The sequence below is a fragment of the Colossoma macropomum genome, unplaced genomic scaffold, assembly GCF_904425465.1.
Source record: "Colossoma macropomum unplaced genomic scaffold, Colossoma_macropomum, whole genome shotgun sequence".
Classification (NCBI taxonomy): Eukaryota; Metazoa; Chordata; class Actinopteri; order Characiformes; family Serrasalmidae; genus Colossoma; species Colossoma macropomum.
Window position 1 is genome coordinate 38,313,707 of NW_023494805.1, and position 20,204 is coordinate 38,333,910.

Consider the following 20,204-nt stretch of genomic DNA (forward strand, 5'->3'; position numbering starts at 1 on the left):
GCCTTCCGAAAGTGGTTTAGACAGAAACGTTGTCGTGCATGAATTAAATAAAAAAATTGATCGTAAAAAATGTGTGAATCTTTGATAAGCTGTACATCGCTGTTGGCAGAAGAAAACCTTGTATCGCCAAAATGGTAACTTTACAGGAGAAGGAAAAAACCTGCTTTAGTTTTAATATAAGTCAATGGAACCAGACTTTTTTCCAAGTCATTTTGGTTCGTTTGTTTTGGTCCATTCTTCATGAAATTTACACACTATATAAAAGGCAACAGGTATTTTTAAATGATGTGAAACGTCAAAAATGGAGATGACAGCAGCGACATGCTGATGGCCACTGCTGTGGAAGTAATGACACTTCTGACATTTCCATCTCTCCAGTTCACCTCTCCTTTTATTTTACCCTGTTCGTACATTTTAAAGAGGAAATTCCACCAGTTTTTTTTAAACATTTCTGCATTGTTTAGATGTTTAGACGTCTGAAGAGTTTACTGGGGCATTGGTTTGTGATAGTTTTGAGGTAAATATTTGGCCTAAAACTTATTTTTGTAAACCCATTCTTGGCAGAGACTTATGGCAAAATAGTCCACTGGGACTTGTTTTTTCTCAGATTTACCACTAATTTACCACCATCAACATTACATATAAAATCTCAGAAGACACATAGGTTCACTGATGGTTTTGGATAGTAAATTAAATGGCTATATTTGTGTTGCAAACATGGTGACCCCTGGTTCCTATCACCACCACTGTAAGAAACTGATACGTTCCTCTACAATGAACCATTTAACATCAAACCACTCTGAATGACTTTGTTTACGTCTCAACAACTGAGTTATGCAGAAATATGTGCAATATCATAAATCTACAGTCCTATTTTCCTTTGTGAAGTTTTTTTTCTCTCAGATTTCTTGCAAAGAAGCTGACTTCTCTAAAAAGGGTTGCGCTTTAGTATCAAGCTGAGATGAATAATGGGGGTGGACCTCAGACGCCATTTCGCACTTTTTTTTTTATTTCCAAGTACTGCTGCATCTATTGAGTGCACGCTCTGTGCAGGGCTGGTTTTGCAAGCCTCTGAACTGGAACAAACTCTGTGCGGCCCTTTAAAAGGATGAGTTTTACAAGCATAATGTGTCGTTGACATTCTCGGCTGCAAGAACTCGGAACGACTTTCATGCTCTGCGTTGTTTTGCACTCTGACTGTTGCACTCGTCCTTGTTCGTTTTGGGTGGATAAAAAGAGACGATGTCAAAGGACTATTTGAAGCATTTGAGTCACCTTTGAATAATCTGTCCCGTCCAGAATTTCAAACGTTCTCATCCACGTTCCCCTCTGTCTTCTTTTAAGCTGAAAAGAGCATTTAAAAGAAAGAAAGAGATTTCATCTTGAAACCAGGCCAAGATCCCTGGCCACTCACTTGCACTTGTGCAAATCAGGTCAAATAAGAACTGCTTTTCTTTCGAAAATAACAAAACACTGAAGTACAGTCTTTAAAATAAAGGTTGTTTAATTGGTTCTTGGAACAGCCTTTAATTGCTGTAGAACCTTTACATTATATGGCGGTTCTTTAAGCTTCTAAAAGGTTCTTGACACTCAAACATCTTACTTACAAAAATGGTTCTTTAAAATATCCGGTATGTGAAATGATGCTGTTAGAAACAGGAGACGAACCATTAAATGGACACAATGGCACTAAAAATTCAACTTTTTAACACAAAGTGTTATGACGCAACCAAACATCAACAAAAACCTGTCACTTGACATAAATGTTATGCAGTGACCACAGGTGAATGGCCAATTAGCTCCTTAAATGGCCAGGGCCCACCAGCGAGCTCAAATTTTTATTACACACTTCTATAATGTAAGAATAGCTCAGCTGGTTTGCACTGAAGTCCCTGTAGTTACTAAATAATAAGCTGTAGTATGTAATAAGCTGGGTTTTTAAGGGGTTCAAGAACCACCCTTTGAAAGTTTTCTTTTAGGGAATCAAAAGTGTCCTATGGCATCCAAAGAACCTTTTTTGGAACCCTTTTTTGGTGAGTAGGACTGCAGAATATATTGATTGTTAATTGTTATTACAATATTGATATTTGCAATACTGATATCACAGAATGCTGTAATATAGAGGTAGACAATATAACAGTGTATATTAGTGAAATAGCACAGTGTAAGTACTTTGAGCTTGAGCTTTGCGAGTTCAGTTGGATCTTGCTTGTTAATTTTTAAGATTATCACCTCATTTATTTGCCAACGTAACGTTAGCTGACCTGGAAGCTATAGCGCTAATGCTATTAGCATACATGCTAGCATCTAAGAACAATTTCTTTGAGAAAATGTACATTTTGCTTCACCTGCATGACTCTGAGTAACTGTAAACATTTGTTTGTTACCACTTTGGTAAAAATTGGTAGAGTTACCTTGGGCCACCACTGAAGCTATAATGCTACCGCTATTAGCGTGTATGCTAACAGCTGGAGTAGCAGAGCTTCCTCACCAATTACAGCTCCAGACGAGGGTTTCTGTGGGTGTTTTTGAATAGTTAAGATGTTTTGTATTCCAAAAAAAGGTCATTTTTTTGGTCAAAATAATGCAGGCCAATTTTTAACGAAGTCACATTATTGATTGAATACTATTTTTCAATGTATTACAAGGCGTATCGCATTGAAATGGACAAAACAGTCAGAAATGGTCAGTTCACAGTATGTTTGTGGAGGGAAGGGACTGTGTTTGCAGGCAGAGAACCTTCGTTAGGGTTCCTGTGAGTATTTGATGTGGAACGTCAGCCCCAGCCAGCAGGAAGCTCCTCACAACATGACGATTCAACCCAGCATCTGTTCAGGACAGCAGAGTCAGGCAGCCACCGCAGACACTGCAGTTGATCAGCGAGGGCACCGCCTTGCACTATTGTGTATTTTGCGCGTTGAGCCACCCAGATTAAAGTTTAATAGCCACGCATCCATTTTTAATAACCCGTCTCGAAATGGCGGAAATGTGATATCCAGAGCACTTAAGCAAAGTTTATGGCTGCTTTGGCGACTGCACGGTTAACTTTACCCCATTGTGTCTCCGGCTTAAAACGGGGAGCAAACAGACTGTGTACACATTCCTTTCACAAAGCCCAGGTCTTGGGAACCCTGTTGTAGTTCCTTCCACACAGATTCACAAAGCAAAGCTTTAGGCTTTAAAGGTTTGTCTGATAAACACTTAGTGTTTAATTGAATTATTTCTCAGGCTTTGTGGAAACCCCTGCTAGGCGTTGCAGACATTGTGAGCCTTTAATCGCAGGCAATAGCAGCACGTTGTTATTTTACATTAATTATTTCTCACTTGTATTCATTTGAAACCAGAGAAGAAATTCGGTGCAAAGTGCAGTTCCTACTACTTTTTAGATTGTAAGTAGAACAGGAGATATTTTATGATTTGAATTTAATGCAGAGAGAAAGATTTTCCTTTCTATTATGTCGTGTTTTTGTCATCTCGAGCTGAAAAGTCAGAAATGCTCACTTTGACCTGTCAGTAAAGAATGTAAATGTAATTTATAATGTAGCGTAACTTCATAATTATTACAGCTTACTCAAACAGCGTTTTACAGGCTTCAGACACTTCTTAATATTTCCAGACAAATACCTGAATACATTCACCTCTCAAAACAATAGTTGGCCATGTGACAGAACAGATATGCTGCTATTTTAGTTCTTCAGTTGACCCCGGCTGTTGCAGACATGCATTTTACATCCGTAAAAACATGAGCTTTTTTCCCCCACTTGCATATAATTAAACATATACTCTGTAAAGATCCAGTCAAGTCACGCTTTCTATATAGCAGTCTAAAATATGGAGATCTGCTCTTTGTGCTAACAAGTTTTATCTTGCATGAAGCGTAGATTGAACACATTGTGGGATCTGGATAAAGATCACTACACTTACTTATTTGAGAGAAACCAACCTCTTATTCCAAGTTTTGCTTTGAGCTGTTTTGTTTTTTTTCTCTCTTTTATTTATTTATTTTTTTAAGCTCTCAGAGACAAGACTGTCATTCAGCAAAACCAGCTGTAATTTATTTATTTTACAGTGTTTTCCTGTATATTAATAGTGTGTTCTATCTAAAGGCCTTCAATGATGAAGTTTATTTTAGGCTGCAGTTCATGTGGCTTAAAAAAGATGAAGCTTCTGAATACTAAATAGAGAAGCGAATGCCAGCATAACAAGTGATGAATGAAGTATTAATTATTTGTCTCAGTCCTAATAATTATGATCAAATAACATATCAAATATGTCAGAAATAAGCGATATGTAAAGCTATTTATACTGTATGTACAAAAGTTGGTAGAGACCTACTCGTCCAATTTTTCTTCACTCCAGATAATGCAGTTCCGCTGCTCCACAGCCCAAAGCTGAGGGGCTTTATACCCGCTTGGCTTTAGTAAAAGCAAAAAATATATCACTGTTGTCGGAACAAAACCGTGCATCTCCAAAATGGTATATTTACAGGAGAAGGAAAAAACATACTTTACTTTCAATGTAAGTCAATGGAACCAGACTTTTTTCCAAGTAATTTTTGCCCATTTTCCATTCATCATTACATTTATACTTAATGTAAAGGGCCACAGGCATTTTCAGATTATGCCAAAAACTGAAAAACTCCAAAAATGGAGATACGAGGTTTTGTCCCGACAGCAGCAATATGCTAAAAACCCACTAATAATAGAAAAATACAAATAAAGAAGTGAACAATACAGTGTAATTTGATACGTGGGATTGTGTTGGCTTAACCACTTCCAAATCTCTCCTTGAGGAAGTCCAGTATTTACCGTTGGCATTCAGCACCTTGTTTATCTAATCAGTCCTTCATTCAACAAGTCCATGCAGTGGCTGAACTGCACAAACCTGTTCTTATGACCAGCTCACAACACAGCAAAAACTTCACTGAAAACAAGGCACTTTTTTAAACATTTTTATTTGCAAAACACATTTACTGCCCAAATTCATCATCCTAAACTTTCTGCTTTCCGCAGTACGGGAGGTACACGAGCATAGTGTGAGTGAAAGTGTGGGGAAACCAAAAAAACCTCACCTTGCTTCTCTCTCTCTTCTTGACGTGTCTCGACAGAGCTTCCCCTCAGATGAGGGCTGGCCGTTTGCCAAGTACCTGGGGGCGTGCGGGCGCATGGTGGCTGTGAACTACGTAGGTGAGGAGCTGTGGAGCTTCTACAACGCGCCGTGGGAGAAGCGAGTGGACCTGGCCAAGCAGCTGATGGACATCGCCGAGCAGCTCACCAACAACGACTTCGACTTCGCCCTCTACCTGCTGGACGTCAGCTTCGACAACTTCGCCGTCGGACCCCGGGACGGAAAAGTGATTGTCGTGGATGCGGAGAATGTCATCGTGGCAGACAAGAGGCTCATAAAGCAAAGTAAGTGGATGATGACTGTGGTTATTGAAGGTAGTGATTGCTAGAATCGACATTTACATAGTTTTTATACATATTTTATACATTTTTTTCGTAGTTTCAACGCCATCTCACAAACGTCTTGGCTTTCTTATGGAAGCAGAGTTTTAATTCGGTAGTTAAGTCAGCAGGTGAGAACATATCGCTGCTGTGGAACAAAACCTTGTATCTCCATTTTTGTCGTTGTTCAGTTTTTAACATAATTTGAAAATTCCTTTAGTCCTTTATATTGTATGTAAATTGTATGATGAATGGACTAAAAGTAATGGCCAAAAATGACTTAGAAAAATGTCTGGTTCCATTGATTTACATTACAAGTAAAGTAGGTTTTTTGCTTCTCCTGTAAAGTTACCATTTTGGAGATATGAGGTTTTGTTCCGACAGCAGCGATTTACAGTATTTACAACTTACTAACTAACAAGTTTTGGAGGCGTATTCCCCACCAATTTGATCATTTTTAAAGATAACTCTGAAGATGTCTCATACAGCTTCAGACGCTACATAAGCAAGTCTCTTTGAGATTAGTGTTGTATGAAGTATTGAAAGTTTAATGCTTTTTCAGTAACATAGTAAACGGTTCAGTACTCTAGTACAGTCAGTTCTTTATTTAAAGCGCCCACATGACAAAAAAGCAGATGTTTCTCTCTTTTTTGAGATAAAAATTTGATGTATTATGTAAACACTGTTGAAGTTTCACTATCCATTCCCTGTGTTTGGAAATTAAGATGGAAGAACAGTTTTGTAATGTCACAAATGCAACACATTTACATAAATCTGTCTATTCAGACAACAATTTAGCCACGCCTACTCACACCAAATACGGAATGGAGTGGAAATAAACTCATCGGATATTTGTATTAAAATATTAAAATTAGTTTTAGAATTTAAGGCTGAACTGAGGGACCTCCAAAACTGGGTGAAATTGCTTTTTTTCTATTCTGAAAAGGGGTTGATTCTAAGGAATAAAGATAAGTTGGAAAATAGAAAATGGTCATGTACAAGTGAAATACTGTGTTTAGTAAATAAACCTACACAAACCTTATAAATTAATTACCAGAATAAATGTAGAATATGGGCTCTTAAAATAGGCAAAAATACTTTTAATGTTGAATTCTTCACTCTGTTAAGCTGTAACGACTTCAATACGTTTGTTTTCAATACCGTTAGCATTGTGCACTAATCTGTTTTTATGTTTTGTCATAGTTTCGAGCACTGTGATACTATATCTAAGTCAAAATTCTGGTATTGCAGCAACCCTATTTGAGATTACTTCACATTACCAGGCTGAAGTGGCACAAATCCGATTTTTCGCCCTAATGTGACTCAGATCTGATGTTTTCAGGGCTGTGTGGACACAAATCTGATCTTTTCAAATCTGACCTGAGCCACTTTCATATGTGGTCCTAGATCAGATACGTATCCGATTCGTGGCCTTGCGACCTTAATGTGACGCTCAGATCTGAATTCATGTACTTTTTTTTCCACTGCACGTGCGCCATCATTCAGCGTTACCATGGCAGCAGCGCCGAACAGAAGTTAAAGCCTGTAAACGGTGGAAAAGCAGCCCATCTCACCTTTTTCTCCTTCGTCTCGCTCTAATAATGAAGCTGAGAGCTGATCAGAGTTAATTATCTTCTCAGCGAAGCTCGTTCTGCTCGTTAGTTTGTGCTGATGATGCTCGTGATTCATTCACGTGACGTTACTGAGTAGGATCGGTGCATGCGGCTCATTTCAGGACGCCGGTTCGTCACATTAATGATAGATTTGAATCACTTACCTAAACGAGTGTGAACCATCATGTCAGAGAGATCGGATTTGAGCAATGAGGCTTGAAATGTGAACGTAGCCTTAATGTTGTGTGGTTTGAGGTCAGCGTGTGATGACGTAGGGATGCAGTTTGCACAGTGCTAATTGGTCGATGATAAGCTTCCAAAATGATAAGAGTTCATTAGTGCAAAATTGAATAAGCAAACTTCAGGCACAAAAGTGTCTTGGGTGTCCTGCTGTGTTTGGGGTCAGAAGAAGGCTATTCTTTTGCCATCTCTTCCAAAATCCAAGACACCACAGTCAGGGATATTTCTTGGGGAGCTCTGAACATTCTGACCCATTTTTAGTTTCTTTTTTCCCCCTCAAGCTCAGCAGGTGCATCTTTATCTTTCTTTTGCTTTGGCCCTGTAGTACTGTCACAGATCACTGTGAATGTACTGCAGACATTTCAAGCTATAAAATTGCAGGCTGAAACCCCCTGTGGACATCCCACTTTCTGAAACTCTCAATTAAAGTCTCGTCGGTGCTATTTTGAGCTTCTTCAGAACATCTCCTGAGTTAAAACACTTATCTGTGAACGTGCTTCCTGCTTTGTGCCGAAATGGCTGGGTGTCTGCTTCTTTTGGACGTCAGACGTCCTGTGGTGGTTCTTATCAGAACCTGATTTTGATGTCCCTGCAAATAATGTCAAATAAAAATAATCAAAAAATAAATTCTGAGGTAATAAATTCCCTTCAGCTGCAAATGATAATGACGTAACTGTCAGGACTGATATTGTGGTCTAGGAACCACTTTTTGTCTTGTAGATGTGCATTTTTGGCCAAATACTCTTGAGAAAACTGCTAAATGACAGAAGTCAAATAATATATTTATTAAAACTGGACTTTGTGAAGGGAACATGTATTCAGCCTCTTCTGTTTTTGTTATTAAACATAATTCCACTGAATATATCCAAATACCGCATATTAAGTCTTAAAAAATATATAAATGTTCTAACGCAAATTGCACCTGGTTTCATTATAAAAGATGCTGCCATTGGTTGGGGAGTTTTCATTCAATGAGTGGCAATCATGGTGAAGCTGACGGAGCTTGAACACTTGAATGAAAAAAAGCTAGAGCCATAGCAAAGGCCTTAAACATTCCTCTTAATACAAAAGATTTGAAAATATGCAATTGGACAGTTCATGGAAGTTCATGAACAGGTGAGCCATGCAAGATTTCTCTCAGAATATAGATAAGGAAGGTAGGAGAGAAGCTGGCAGTCACACACACACCACACAAACAATTTGCACATGAGCATTTGGACAAATCAGAACTCTTCTGGAACAATGAACCCTCGTCAAACGACCCAAACATAGAACTGTTTGTCAATAACTCAGCTCGTGTTTGGAGACAGAATGGTTACGTGTATGATCCCAAGAACACCAGCGTTCACCCACAGTGAAGTAGGAAGGTGGGAGCGTCATGCTGCTCTGCAGAAGGTACGGAAATGTTAGATGTCAATGACGGAAATGTGAATGGAGCGATGTGCCGGGAAATATTAGAGGAGTGCCTTGACTTTCTAAGTGAAAATAAGTTTACACACCCTCTACAGAGAACTCGCATCTTAATGCACAATTACTGTTTGTTTGCTGAATTTCACATATTGGGGGGAATAACAAAATGTGTCCAGTACAAAAGTTGTGGCACATTTTATATTTTCTGTTTTATTTTTTCCAATGTTATACTTAAAGCAGAGGTGCCCAACTCAGCTATTAAAAGGGCCATATTAAAAAGCTGAACAAATCCGTGGCCTAGCTGCATTTTCTTTAATTTTTACTTAACCTTTTTTGCCATGACCCCAAACTGGCCATTGTTTATTCAAGAAATGCCAAAAGTGCCCCAGCAAAATAGGCACTGAATACTTGTCTTATATAAAACAATAGGCTACATTAGCTGCATATAACTGTTATACCTCTTTAAATGCCCTCAGAAGGTAGGTTTTTTAACTGACTATTTGCTTAAACTAGACACCAGACACCATCTTTTCTTTTTGTGTAACTGCTGGCCCATAGATTGTTGTTGGAGAAAGATGGTTAGAGCACACATCTTGTTGCAGTGCATGCTGGGGACTGTAGGGGCTGATAATAATAGAAAATTAAAATAATTCTGTGGGCTGAATAGGGTGGTGCCACGGGCCTGACTTGGCCCGCAGGCCCTGAGTTTGACATATGGGCTGTAAAGGATGGGTTAACTTACAAAATTAAAAAAAATAAATAAATAAATAAAGGTAGTTTGACTGGGGACGTTCAAACGTTTGTATGCTGCCAACCTAAATATCAATATTGTCTGAAGGTCTTATTGCCACTTAAACCAGGTCTAGAGGAATACAGCCTTGGTGTGACTTTTCTCCAATCAAGTAGTTATTGCACAAGACATTAATACTAGCTCTCAAACACACACACACTCCATCTGCCAGCCCAGTTGGGATTCTCGGAAGGGCGCACACTCTCTCGCTCCATTACTCTATGGCACCTGCCAACACACCAGCCTCCAGATTTTGGACAGCAGTTTGGACTTTGCAGCACTGCACGAATAGGCCTGTTCCTGTTTCCTGTCGTACACAGTGCTGTGTCAAAGTCTTGGGCAGCCAAGAAAACACTTTTGTTTTAAATATTTATCAGTCATTGTCTTTGTGAAGGCCAGTGAGTTGATCTTGAGCTATATGGTGCTTTACAAGCTGTTCATCTTTTCTGTGACCTAATTAACTTTTCTCTGACCTAATTAAGGAAGCTTATGATGGATAGATTCACTGCCAAATAAACGCTTCTGTGACTCATGTGCTGACTGTAATGTGAATCTTATTCCAGACCAAAAACATGTGCCAGTCTTCATCAAGTCTGTAGCGTTTGCAGTTGAAACCAACTTAGAGAATCGTATCATCAGAAATGAGTGAATGAGAAAGCTGTAAGTTCAGAGTTGGTTTACCAGTGGCCTAAGAGTGAGCAAGATAACGACTACATTTATCGTTATTGTGATTCTTAACATATTGTGGATATCGTCAGTGCTTGTTTTATTAAAAAGATTAATTAATAAGAATAATTAAAGCCTATTTATTCCTTTTAAGGGTGAAACGCTGAACAAAAATCATGGTACTCAAGGTTTTTTCTTTTTTTATTTTTTTTTTTATAGGAATGCTCTAACCAGAGTTCATTTAACTATCTGTTGTTATATGGTGTCCTAGAGTGGTGCTGTAGTGGTCTCTAGAGTGAGATTGTGTGGTTTAAAGACTAGGAAACTCCCCTTCTGGTTATGTATGCTGAAGGTAGAAGGATCTTTTGAAGAACTACAACTACAATGAGGTGGATTTTTGGGGGTGGGTTTGTTGGTTTGGTTGAGTTTGTTTATGTATGTATGTATGTATGTATGTATGTATGTATGTATTTATTTATTTATTTATTTATTTATTTAGAGGGGCAGATAACTAACTCACTAACTGACTAACCGACCAACCCACCACCAGGAAATTGAATATCTCATTGTATTCATGTAACTATAGTTACTGATTCCAAATCATCACTACAGTGGACAGGATGGATAACTCAAACGCCAGAAATGACTGCTCAGATAAACAGGTCAACAAGCTATAAGCTAAAGTTAGCTTGGTACTTGCTCTCTAGATACTTTACCTCAGTTTGATTTCTCTGTCCGAAAGGGTAAAAACGTGCCTCTGTTCTGAATAAAGATAAAATGGCTGTTTTCTTTACAGTTTTGTTTGATGACTGAGGTAGAAGTGGGCAATGTGGCAAAAATGTAATATCACAATACTTCAACAAGTTTTCACAATATGTGATATGTCACAATATTTCTTTTTCTGACACCTGATAAGTCGGAACAGATAAAGTCACGCGGCAAAAAATCTATGATTTGTATTCAAAATTTCACACTCTATGCTGCGTAAAGTCCACTTAAACAGGACTAGCTGCTCTCTTTTTAATCCAACATGCAATTCGGAGGTGTTTAGGTACAGACGATATCCAGGATATGCTTAGAAAACATATTGTGATGTCATTTCACAATAGATATCATAATAATTCACAATAAATGCGATCATATTGCCCAGCCCTACTTGGTCGTATTTATTAGTCAGGATTGGTTGACACCACAGGGATTATCGGTGGTTGTATGATGTATTTATGTAAATCTGGGTACTGTAGTGAGAGAATATTTATGAATGAAAATATGAAAATGATCTAAAATCAAGACTTCTTTTAACCTGGTGAGGCTGAGGAGTTCAGTGCTTCCCTACAGAATACTGCACAACATGACAAATAACATTACACTCTAGTTTTAGGCTGGAATGGCTGTTCATATAATCAAACCTCAGAAATGTGAAATATAGTGACACGTATTGTCTGTCTACATTTTTGCCTTTTCACCCTCTCTTACATTGGCCATAATGACCTGGAGTGAAGGAGATGTTGGCCGTCCAGTGCAATTTCTTTGATATACCTCAGTTTACGAGCACAGCTAAGTTTTCCTGAGCTGCAGTTCCACTTGACCTTCAGCAGGGCTGCACAGTTTGTCCTACATGAAGTTACGTGACGTTTCCTCCATCAGACTTTACCTCTTGATTTCTGCAAACTGCAGAGTGGAGCAGTACAGAGGTGAACCTGTGTGTGTGTGTGTGTGTGTGTGTGTGTGTTCTTGTCATTCTGAATGGCTGCGCGGAGTTGCCTCCTCCAGTTCTGCTCATAATTGGCTCCCCGGAGGGTGATTGGCAGTGCAGTGACTTCATTTTCTCTAATTAGTTATTGGCGCACGATCGAGTTGTGTCAAATGACCAGGAAAGCGGATCTGCCCTTCTTAGTGCCTCTGTATGACTGAATATAGTTCTGCTGATGAATTGTCGTTGCACTTTGCTGAGTTGTCCGCTCTATTCCAGCTTCCTGCCCCGGTTACTAAAGTGTCCGAGATGTCGCAGAGCCATTCATAACTTCAGATAGGCTGGGCGTACCTTACTAAAGCACACTTAAAGCAGAAGTTTGGTACTCAGTTTATCCCTCACCACAAACGCGATTTATAAACCAAGACATGTCTGGGGTCTGAAGTTCACTTCTTTAGTTTTGCACTGGAGCAACGAGGCTAATGTAATGATGGCTTGTGCCCCACTAATCATCACACGCTTCCCTCAAACCTCATTGCATTGTTAAGTAACCATAAATCTCAAATTATGTGGTTTTTGCACTATATGCCACACTGTTATCTACAAAAAATGGCCAAAAATATCCATTTTGAATCCTAAACTTTTGTACTTTAACTTTCTGTTACTTGTCCGCAACATTAGCTTTGTTGCTCCAGAGCAAAATTAGAAAAGCTAACTTCAGACACCGAACAGGTCTTGGCTACTCCACTACAATTTACGCAAAGCTGCAATTCTGATATCCATTTTTGTCGTTTTTCAGTTTTTTGCATAATTTGAAAATGCCTGTTGTCCTTTATGTTATGGCTCCTGTTGTTTCCTGTTGGCCTTTACATTGTGTGCAAATTTCATGATAAATGGAACAGAAGAATTGACCCAAAATGACTTGGAAAAACTCTGGTTCCATTGACTTACATTAAAGTAAAAGTTTTTTTTATTTTTTATTTAAAAAATAAATTTAAAATTTAAAAGTATGTTTTTTATTCTTCTCCTGTGAAGCTACCATTTTATATATATATTAGATTTAGTGTGTCCACCCTTTCACTATATTACAGCCTTCCTTCTTTTCAGCAGACTTGGTTTGTTTTTCCACACCTCCGAAGTTCAGTCTTACATTTTCTGCTTCTCATGATCCAAATAATCCCAAACACTTTCAGTGATGTTGAGGTCTGGACTCTGGCCTGGTCAGTCCATTGTTCTGAGAACACCAGCAGCTTCTTTGTTGATTAATCTGTTTTCTTTTCTCAGTGAGGGCTTACTGACAGCTACACACCCTTTCAGACTCAGTGTTGGTTTTTTCCAGACCTGAAGCAAGAGAGGAGCTTGATGGAAGCTTTAAGTGCTGTTTATCTGTTTGGTGATCTACCAGGTCTTGTGTGGTTATTAAGAGTCTATTTTATCTGTTCCTTTTTTCCATGTCTTGCATTATGCAAGTGGATTATCTCATGTCTATATGTGTCATATATATGCATAAATTTTGTCTGGAAATAAGGGTCTCTGACTTTAACACTGACGTCCTTTGCTTTATTCTGCGCTGTGATTCTTTTCCTGAAAGCATCAGATGATGAAAGCATAGCTAGCACTGTATTCAATTAAGGTGAAAAATGACCGCAGCTAACAACAAAGATTTATTGAGCCTCGTTTGTCGTGCGAGTCATTAACTGCACTCACAGCCTGTGACCTTCTTTCTTGCTCCCTCTCTCCCCAGATAAGCCGGAGAACTATGACGTGTGGTACGAGAGCCGCTCCGAAGAGTGCGACAAAGAGGCCTGTCTGTCTTTCTCCAAGGACATACTGTGTTCGCGGGTCACCGTGGACCACAACTACTACGCCATCTGCCAGAACCTGCTTTCCCGCGTCGCTACGTGGCGCGGCACTACGGGGGGCCTCCTGCATGACCCCCCTGCCGACGTGGCCCGGGACGGGCACCTCGCGTCGCTGCTGGACGAGTGCACCAAGCCTCAGAAGCGCTTCGGCCGCTTCCAGGCAGCTAAGGAACTGCGAGAGTACCTCACGCAGCTAACAGAGCAAGCGAATGCTAAAAGGTAGTACACGCTGAAGAGGGGGGGTGCTGGACTTCCCCTCTCTTTCTGATACAAACTGGGCCTAGTAAAGCAGCAGCAGGCACTGGAATATTCTGTTAGAGGTATTCTTTATACTTGTTTTTGTTCTGTTTTTCTTTTACACCCAAAACGAAATGGCGTTTCTGCCTATCGGACACGTTTCTAGCTTTGAAAGAGGCCTTGTCTGAGGCTAATTAAAGGAGTTTGCACATGGACTTGGATGAGAGGGCCGGGTGAGGATTCACAGACTATAAGCAGGGAAGCTGTATGTGCGAGTGCGTGTATGTGTGTCTGTGATGCTGCTGAGCCGATGCTAATGCAGAAGCCTTGTTAGCAGTAATGGGCATGATGCGAGTGGGCTTCAGTCAGCCCGTCTGGGCTCTGATCAGGATCCTCTAATGAGGTTTATGTTTAATTTATCGAGCCTCGTGCAGCAAAATGACCCAAAAGCAGCAGCTATGTTCAAGTTACACATTTTTAGTTTTGTTTTTGTTGTTTTTTTGTTATTGTGTTTTGTTATTGTGAGATTTCTTATCCCTTTGTAGGAAAAAAAACCCTTGTTGAGTATTGAAAGGACCTTCAGTAGGATGTTTTGTCACTTTGCTAATACTGTAACAGCAGATTTCTCCTTAAATGAAATGATCAGTAGTATTTGGATAACGGGCCTTGTGTGCATAGGAATATAAAATATGAAAATGTGCATAGGAGAACACATTAGGGCAAAATTGCAAAGTATGCAAGAACGGATACCAAAGAATACACTGCAAAAAAAATGACGGCAAGTGAAATCAACTTAAATCTAGTCGATATATGTGGTTTTCTCATTTTGAGATTGTTCAAAGACTATTATAAGACTATTATAACTGTTTTCTATACATTTTTCCATGTTTTAGTTGTATTTAATTTTCCCGCCTAATTAATTTTATATGACCAAATTCCAGCCTTGCTTTATCCCTTATAATTAAACAGGCTGTTTTTGTTACTGTGCCCATAGGACTGAAATATGTAAATAAGCTCTGTTCTGATAGGCTATAGGCTGGATAGGTGGATATATGTAAAGTTGGTTTTGTGACATAAATGGGCCCGTTTTGTCTATAGTCTTTTCATATCAAATTGCCTTATTGCATGTTGTACTTTGTTTGCTTAAGGTATTATTTCTCAAAACAAGCCAAATTGTCCGCCAATAGAACAAGACAATTTCTCTAGATAGACCTAAAACAAGTAACAACAACTATAAATAAGGTGAATAATCTTATAAAACTCTCTTAGCAGTCTCTAAATGAGAGGCATAGACATACTGAGTAGGTTTAAGATGATTTCACTGCCCAAGTTCTAGTTTTCCACAGTGTACTATCTTCATGATTCAGTTTTCTTTCTCTTTCTTTTTTGTAATTCTGGCCAAGATCGGTCAAAAGCTAAGCACAGCCCTTTTTCCAGACTGCTTTTCACATTATGTTCTCAGCATACTAGTGTTTTAGCCCCTTTTGTTTTGGACCAATACAGTTGAAATGTTCATGTGTGGGCTCTCCTAGTTTAATTTGTCAAGTCGCACTTGCACTACCAAAACAAGCATCGCGTTTACAGAAACAAATTGCACTACATGTCAACGACTGTCAATCCTTTCATTACTGTCTCCCTCAGAAACTTCAGATGCATCGTGACTCTGTTTTTATTTTTGCCCTAGAAACATGTGAAACGTTAATTTTGTGGGCAGCAATTTTTGGATTCATAGCTAGGCAGTTCAATCTGTTTCGTCATTCGTGCTCTTGTGCGTTGTTTTTTGAGACTTCTTTTCCCCCGTCAGGTTGTGTTTTTAGTGGAACACCTTCGTTCTTCGTTTATTTTTTCGACATGGTTCGGTCTTTTGTCGCTTTCATTTGAGGCTACTCAGTAGTCTGGTCTTACTGTGCCTTCCAGTCTGAAAGTTGTATTTACAACTGGGTAAGAACTTCAAAATATTAAAGTATATCTATATTTACCTGCTCTGTAGTTGATGGTGTTTTTCATTCTGGATTATACGCAACAGAAAGTGCTGAAGGATTTGAATTCCACAGCATTAAAAATGGGATTTTTATCTGTTTCTTTCCTTAGGTGTGTGTGTGTGTGTGTGTGTGTGTGTGTGTGTACATGTGAGCACCTCCCATATAGATTTTTCCTTCCGTTGGAGAGCAGCCAATGCATACATCCTCTGGCGAAGGCCAAGGGAAGGAGAAGAAGGCATCTGTGCATGGACTGTTTGAATCAAAGCGATCTCTAGCCTTCCTCTTCAGCTAACTGTGTGGAGTTAATAAAAGATTTTAACTGCACCACCTACACTGAAGGTAAATGCGTAGTGTAAATGACTTAACAGTAAACCAGTCTATGTTTTCTAAACATCAAACGTCCGGGGGTGAGCAACACAGCTTCGGTTTCACTTTTTTTCAGTCGACCCCTTAAACGACGCAGTGTGGGCTTATGACTTGGTAGACCTCATAATTCATATTAATATTGGGGCCTCGAGCTAAGCCCAGATTTGCCTCTCTTGCAGAGTTCTGTGGTGATGAATGGGGTGACTCTAGGCTAAAGTTAAACACATTCACCCATGCCACCTAAATATAGACCTGTTTTCCTCAGTTGCAATACACAGTATTCCTGAACTCAGGTTCAGTGCTGCAGCTGTACTGGATCTACATAAGACATTTGATATTTAATAACAGAACCATTTATTTGTATTAACATTAACATTTTGCCCAAACATGCTGGGGTCAATTCTCATGCTATTCAAGTCCACAGCACTGTAATTCAGCGCTTGTATTAGAGATTGAAGTGTGCTGTAAGTGTTTTCATGCTTACGTGTTTGATTTCTTGGTTCATTAACAGAGAGCATTGTTTATGTTTATATATATATATGTATATTTAATTCTGAGTGCTTTGAGCTGCACATATCACTTTACGATGGCTTGTGTGTCTTATTTAGGTGCTGGTGCCGTTCTAGCCTGTCTTAGATTACAGGAAGTGCACAACGTCCACAGCATTCCAAACCTCAGCCACGTTACGCGTCATTCAGCACAAAGTCCATGCCATCATCATCATCTCTGTATGACTTGAAGGCTGGTCACCAAGCCATGTGTACACATTTGATCAAAAGATCACATTAGTCTGTTGAAAAGGCTGAAGGGAACAGGTCAAGGGTAAGTGATCGGCTGCTGATGGGTTTGGCTAAGGGATTGAATACGCCGCATCATTCTTGACCTTAATTCTAAATAATATTGTAGCATCCCGTTACTGGCCTCGCGCCGCCGTGAGAACAATACAATACTGAGTGAGTCTATGGTGATGAACTGTTTCACCTTGCATTTTGTGATATGATAACCTGTGCATTCATGTGCTCCTGGTGTGGGTTCATGGCTGTTCATGGCAATTTCTTCTCTTTAAATGAATCACACAAATGCAACTTGCAATGCTAGTAGCTCCCCCTTGTGGAGAAATTTCAGACTGCTAAGCATGTGCAAGTAAGCGACTGAGTTTTAAAGCCACGTCCATGTTGTGCTTTACACATTAAAAGTTTTTATTGTTATGGCGAAGTTGCTCTGGAATTCAACTATACATGCATGTGGGGAACCATAAGGTATTCCATTTTCAGGCATTGCTGTGCGGAAACTACTGAGAATTTTCCTTAGACAGTGTTGCACTCTGGGTGGGTCAGTTTTCTGCTCTGTCCAGACACATTAAAAATCAGACTGACCAATCAGAGCTCCATTGTTGGGCTTTACAAGCTTGACATTGCAACAATAGCAGAACGCTTTTTGGTGCTTTGTAGAACGCTTTTCAAAAAGGTTCTGTATAGAACAATCTACAGCACATTCTCCATTAATCTGAGGAGCTATTTCACAATGCAAAGAACGCTTTACTCATGCAAAGGGTTCTTTGAGTTCATGGTTCTATATGGAACCATTTTCTTTACTAAAGAACCCTTGAAGAGCCACCTTTTTTGTAAGTTTTTAAGTGTATCCTCGTCTCTTTATGCCCAGGAACCACAAACTATTAGCCACCTCCCTTAATGAATCTCTTGTATTTGTTTTTTGTCCCACATTCTCAAAAAACACATCTGACCTGAAATGAAGGTTCCACTGTTAACATGTTTCAAAAAATCAGACTTGTATTTTAACAGTAAGGAAAATAGACATGTAATTATGGTTAAATATTATTTGGCCAGCTGTTTAAAATGAAACTAGAGAATTCTACTGTTGCTGCTCTCAATGTACTTTCTCAGCTTGGCAGTGACTTCCTGTTTGGATCATACAGTCATATTATTCTGATTTATTCTGGACGTAAGAAAGAAAGAAGAATGCATCATTACTTTTGTGCATAAAAGGGTGACACATTATTTTGAGTGGCCCTTTTAAATGAAACAAACATTCAGTAGACTCTCAGTAACATCAAATACATATGAGGGATAGAATTAGGTTTTGGGTTGAGGTTAGGGTTAGGATTTGGGCCAGGCTAAGGGTCAGGATTAGGTTTTGGGTTCAGGTTAAGGTTAAGGTTAGGGTTAGGATTTGGGCCAGGGTGAGGATTAGGATTAGGTCAAGATATTTACTGTATTCAGATGCTTCACTACTGCTACTTCACTGATATGTTGTTGATGTGTTACTGATACTCTGTTAAGAGTTTATTAATAATCTACAAATGACCACTCCAAATAAAGTGTTTCCCAAAAACATATGCTGAGGTAGAGACAATAAAACACTAGTAAGTTAATCATTTTGCAGCAGATATTTCTGAGATCTAAGCCAACAATCAGATAAACAGCACAGAGAAACAGCAGGAGAAAATCAGGCTGATTCAGATCTGAAAACATCCACATCCATCCTGCCACTGCGAGAAGACAACTCAGCGCTGTGGGTCAGAGTCCAGACCTCAACAACACTGAACGAGCTTGATTACTTCAGAAAATGATCAACAGACTTCTAAGACTGGACTTTGGAGGTGTGTCTGCAGATTTCTTTGAAAAACTGAAAACAGTTCTATTGAAAGAATGAAAAAGAATGAAAGCTGTAATAAAAGCACAGTAAATACTAAAACACTAGTTACATATAACTGTTGAGGTTTCTGTTTAATTATGTTAAATATGTTTTCTGCTTTTTTCTTATGTTTTACTGGAAATCAAAGAAATTTAGGGTGGTCTCTGGCCTTCACACTGTACCACCTACGTTGTTTACCTAGAAGCCTTTTTCAGATGTGACTGTGTGGTCCTGTTCCAGTACAGACAGAAGAAAAGTCTGATTGTAACTAAAATGACAAGCTAGATCAGACTGATAACGACCGCAGCTGTTCCATGTCTGCCGTCATCTTGGGCCTCAGATCAGCACTCTACATAAACACAGCGTAGCATAGATGCTTGTGAGTTGGCCCATCTTGCGAGACGGCCACAGGCGCGGAGGTTAAAGAAAGGGAGAGTGCTCGGAAAATCAACACAGTGGGGTGGCAGAACAGCTGTGCCCCCATTACTCTCACAGTCCGCACGGCTGTCCCGGAAAAACGTGCAGAGGATGTAATTACTATTGACCTGACTGAAAGAGAGAGGGCACTGTCACCCCACCACCACCACCCAAGGGGCTATTAAAGCCTAGCTGGCACTATGATTACTTTTGTGCGAGTGTGTGTGAATGGACGCTCCGCTGGGCCGCACACTGACCCCTCTGCCATCCGTCTCCATAGCTGACAGAAATAACATTTCATCACACGACTCGGACTCAAGTAGTGTCACATTGGTCTTGTCCTTGAAATCCCACCTCTCTAGAGTTTCCATTTTCTGTGGGGGTACGGTTCCATTTTAGTCGGTCACCAGCTACCGCCAGAGTGAGAGAGCGCAAATCCAATTGCAAATTCGATTGGCTGAGAGCAACACACTGATGGTCAAACAGTGCATGCAGTGTCAATGTAGACCCTCTCATGGGTGCATTAATTAGTGATTGCACATTGCAAAGCAATGCTATTGTTATCCAACAATATCTTCTTATTATTGTTATTTTTCTGCCCAGTTTTTGACGGCAAACTCGCGGTTTTTGAGATTTTGACACCATTCCAACTCAGCGATGGTGTTTGTTTGGAGGTTTGGTTTTCGTACAATTATTGTCAAATGACAAAAGAATTTCCCATAGGAATGAATGGGGTTCAAAAATTGTGGATGTTGATACAATTCCATTAGTAACACCCTATTAACCATGTGGGGAACCATAGCCACCACCTAACATACTAGCAACC

At 39.5% G+C, this 20,204-nt stretch overlaps 1 protein-coding gene across 1 annotated transcript in view; it reads left to right on the forward strand.

Annotated features, from left to right (window-relative positions):
- dipk2aa (divergent protein kinase domain 2Aa) overlaps nucleotides 1–15,940 on the forward strand; it is a 40,760-nt gene extending 24,820 nt beyond the window's left edge. Inside the window, exons 3-4 of the mRNA XM_036597069.1 lie at nucleotides 5,108–5,411; nucleotides 13,604–15,940. Of these exons, the coding sequence (XP_036452962.1) occupies nucleotides 5,108–5,411; nucleotides 13,604–13,944 (645 nt within the window). The 3' untranslated portion in view covers nucleotides 13,945–15,940. The remainder of the gene's footprint in view (nucleotides 1–5,107; nucleotides 5,412–13,603) is intronic.
- The last annotated feature ends 4,264 nt before the right edge of the window (nucleotides 15,941–20,204 follow it).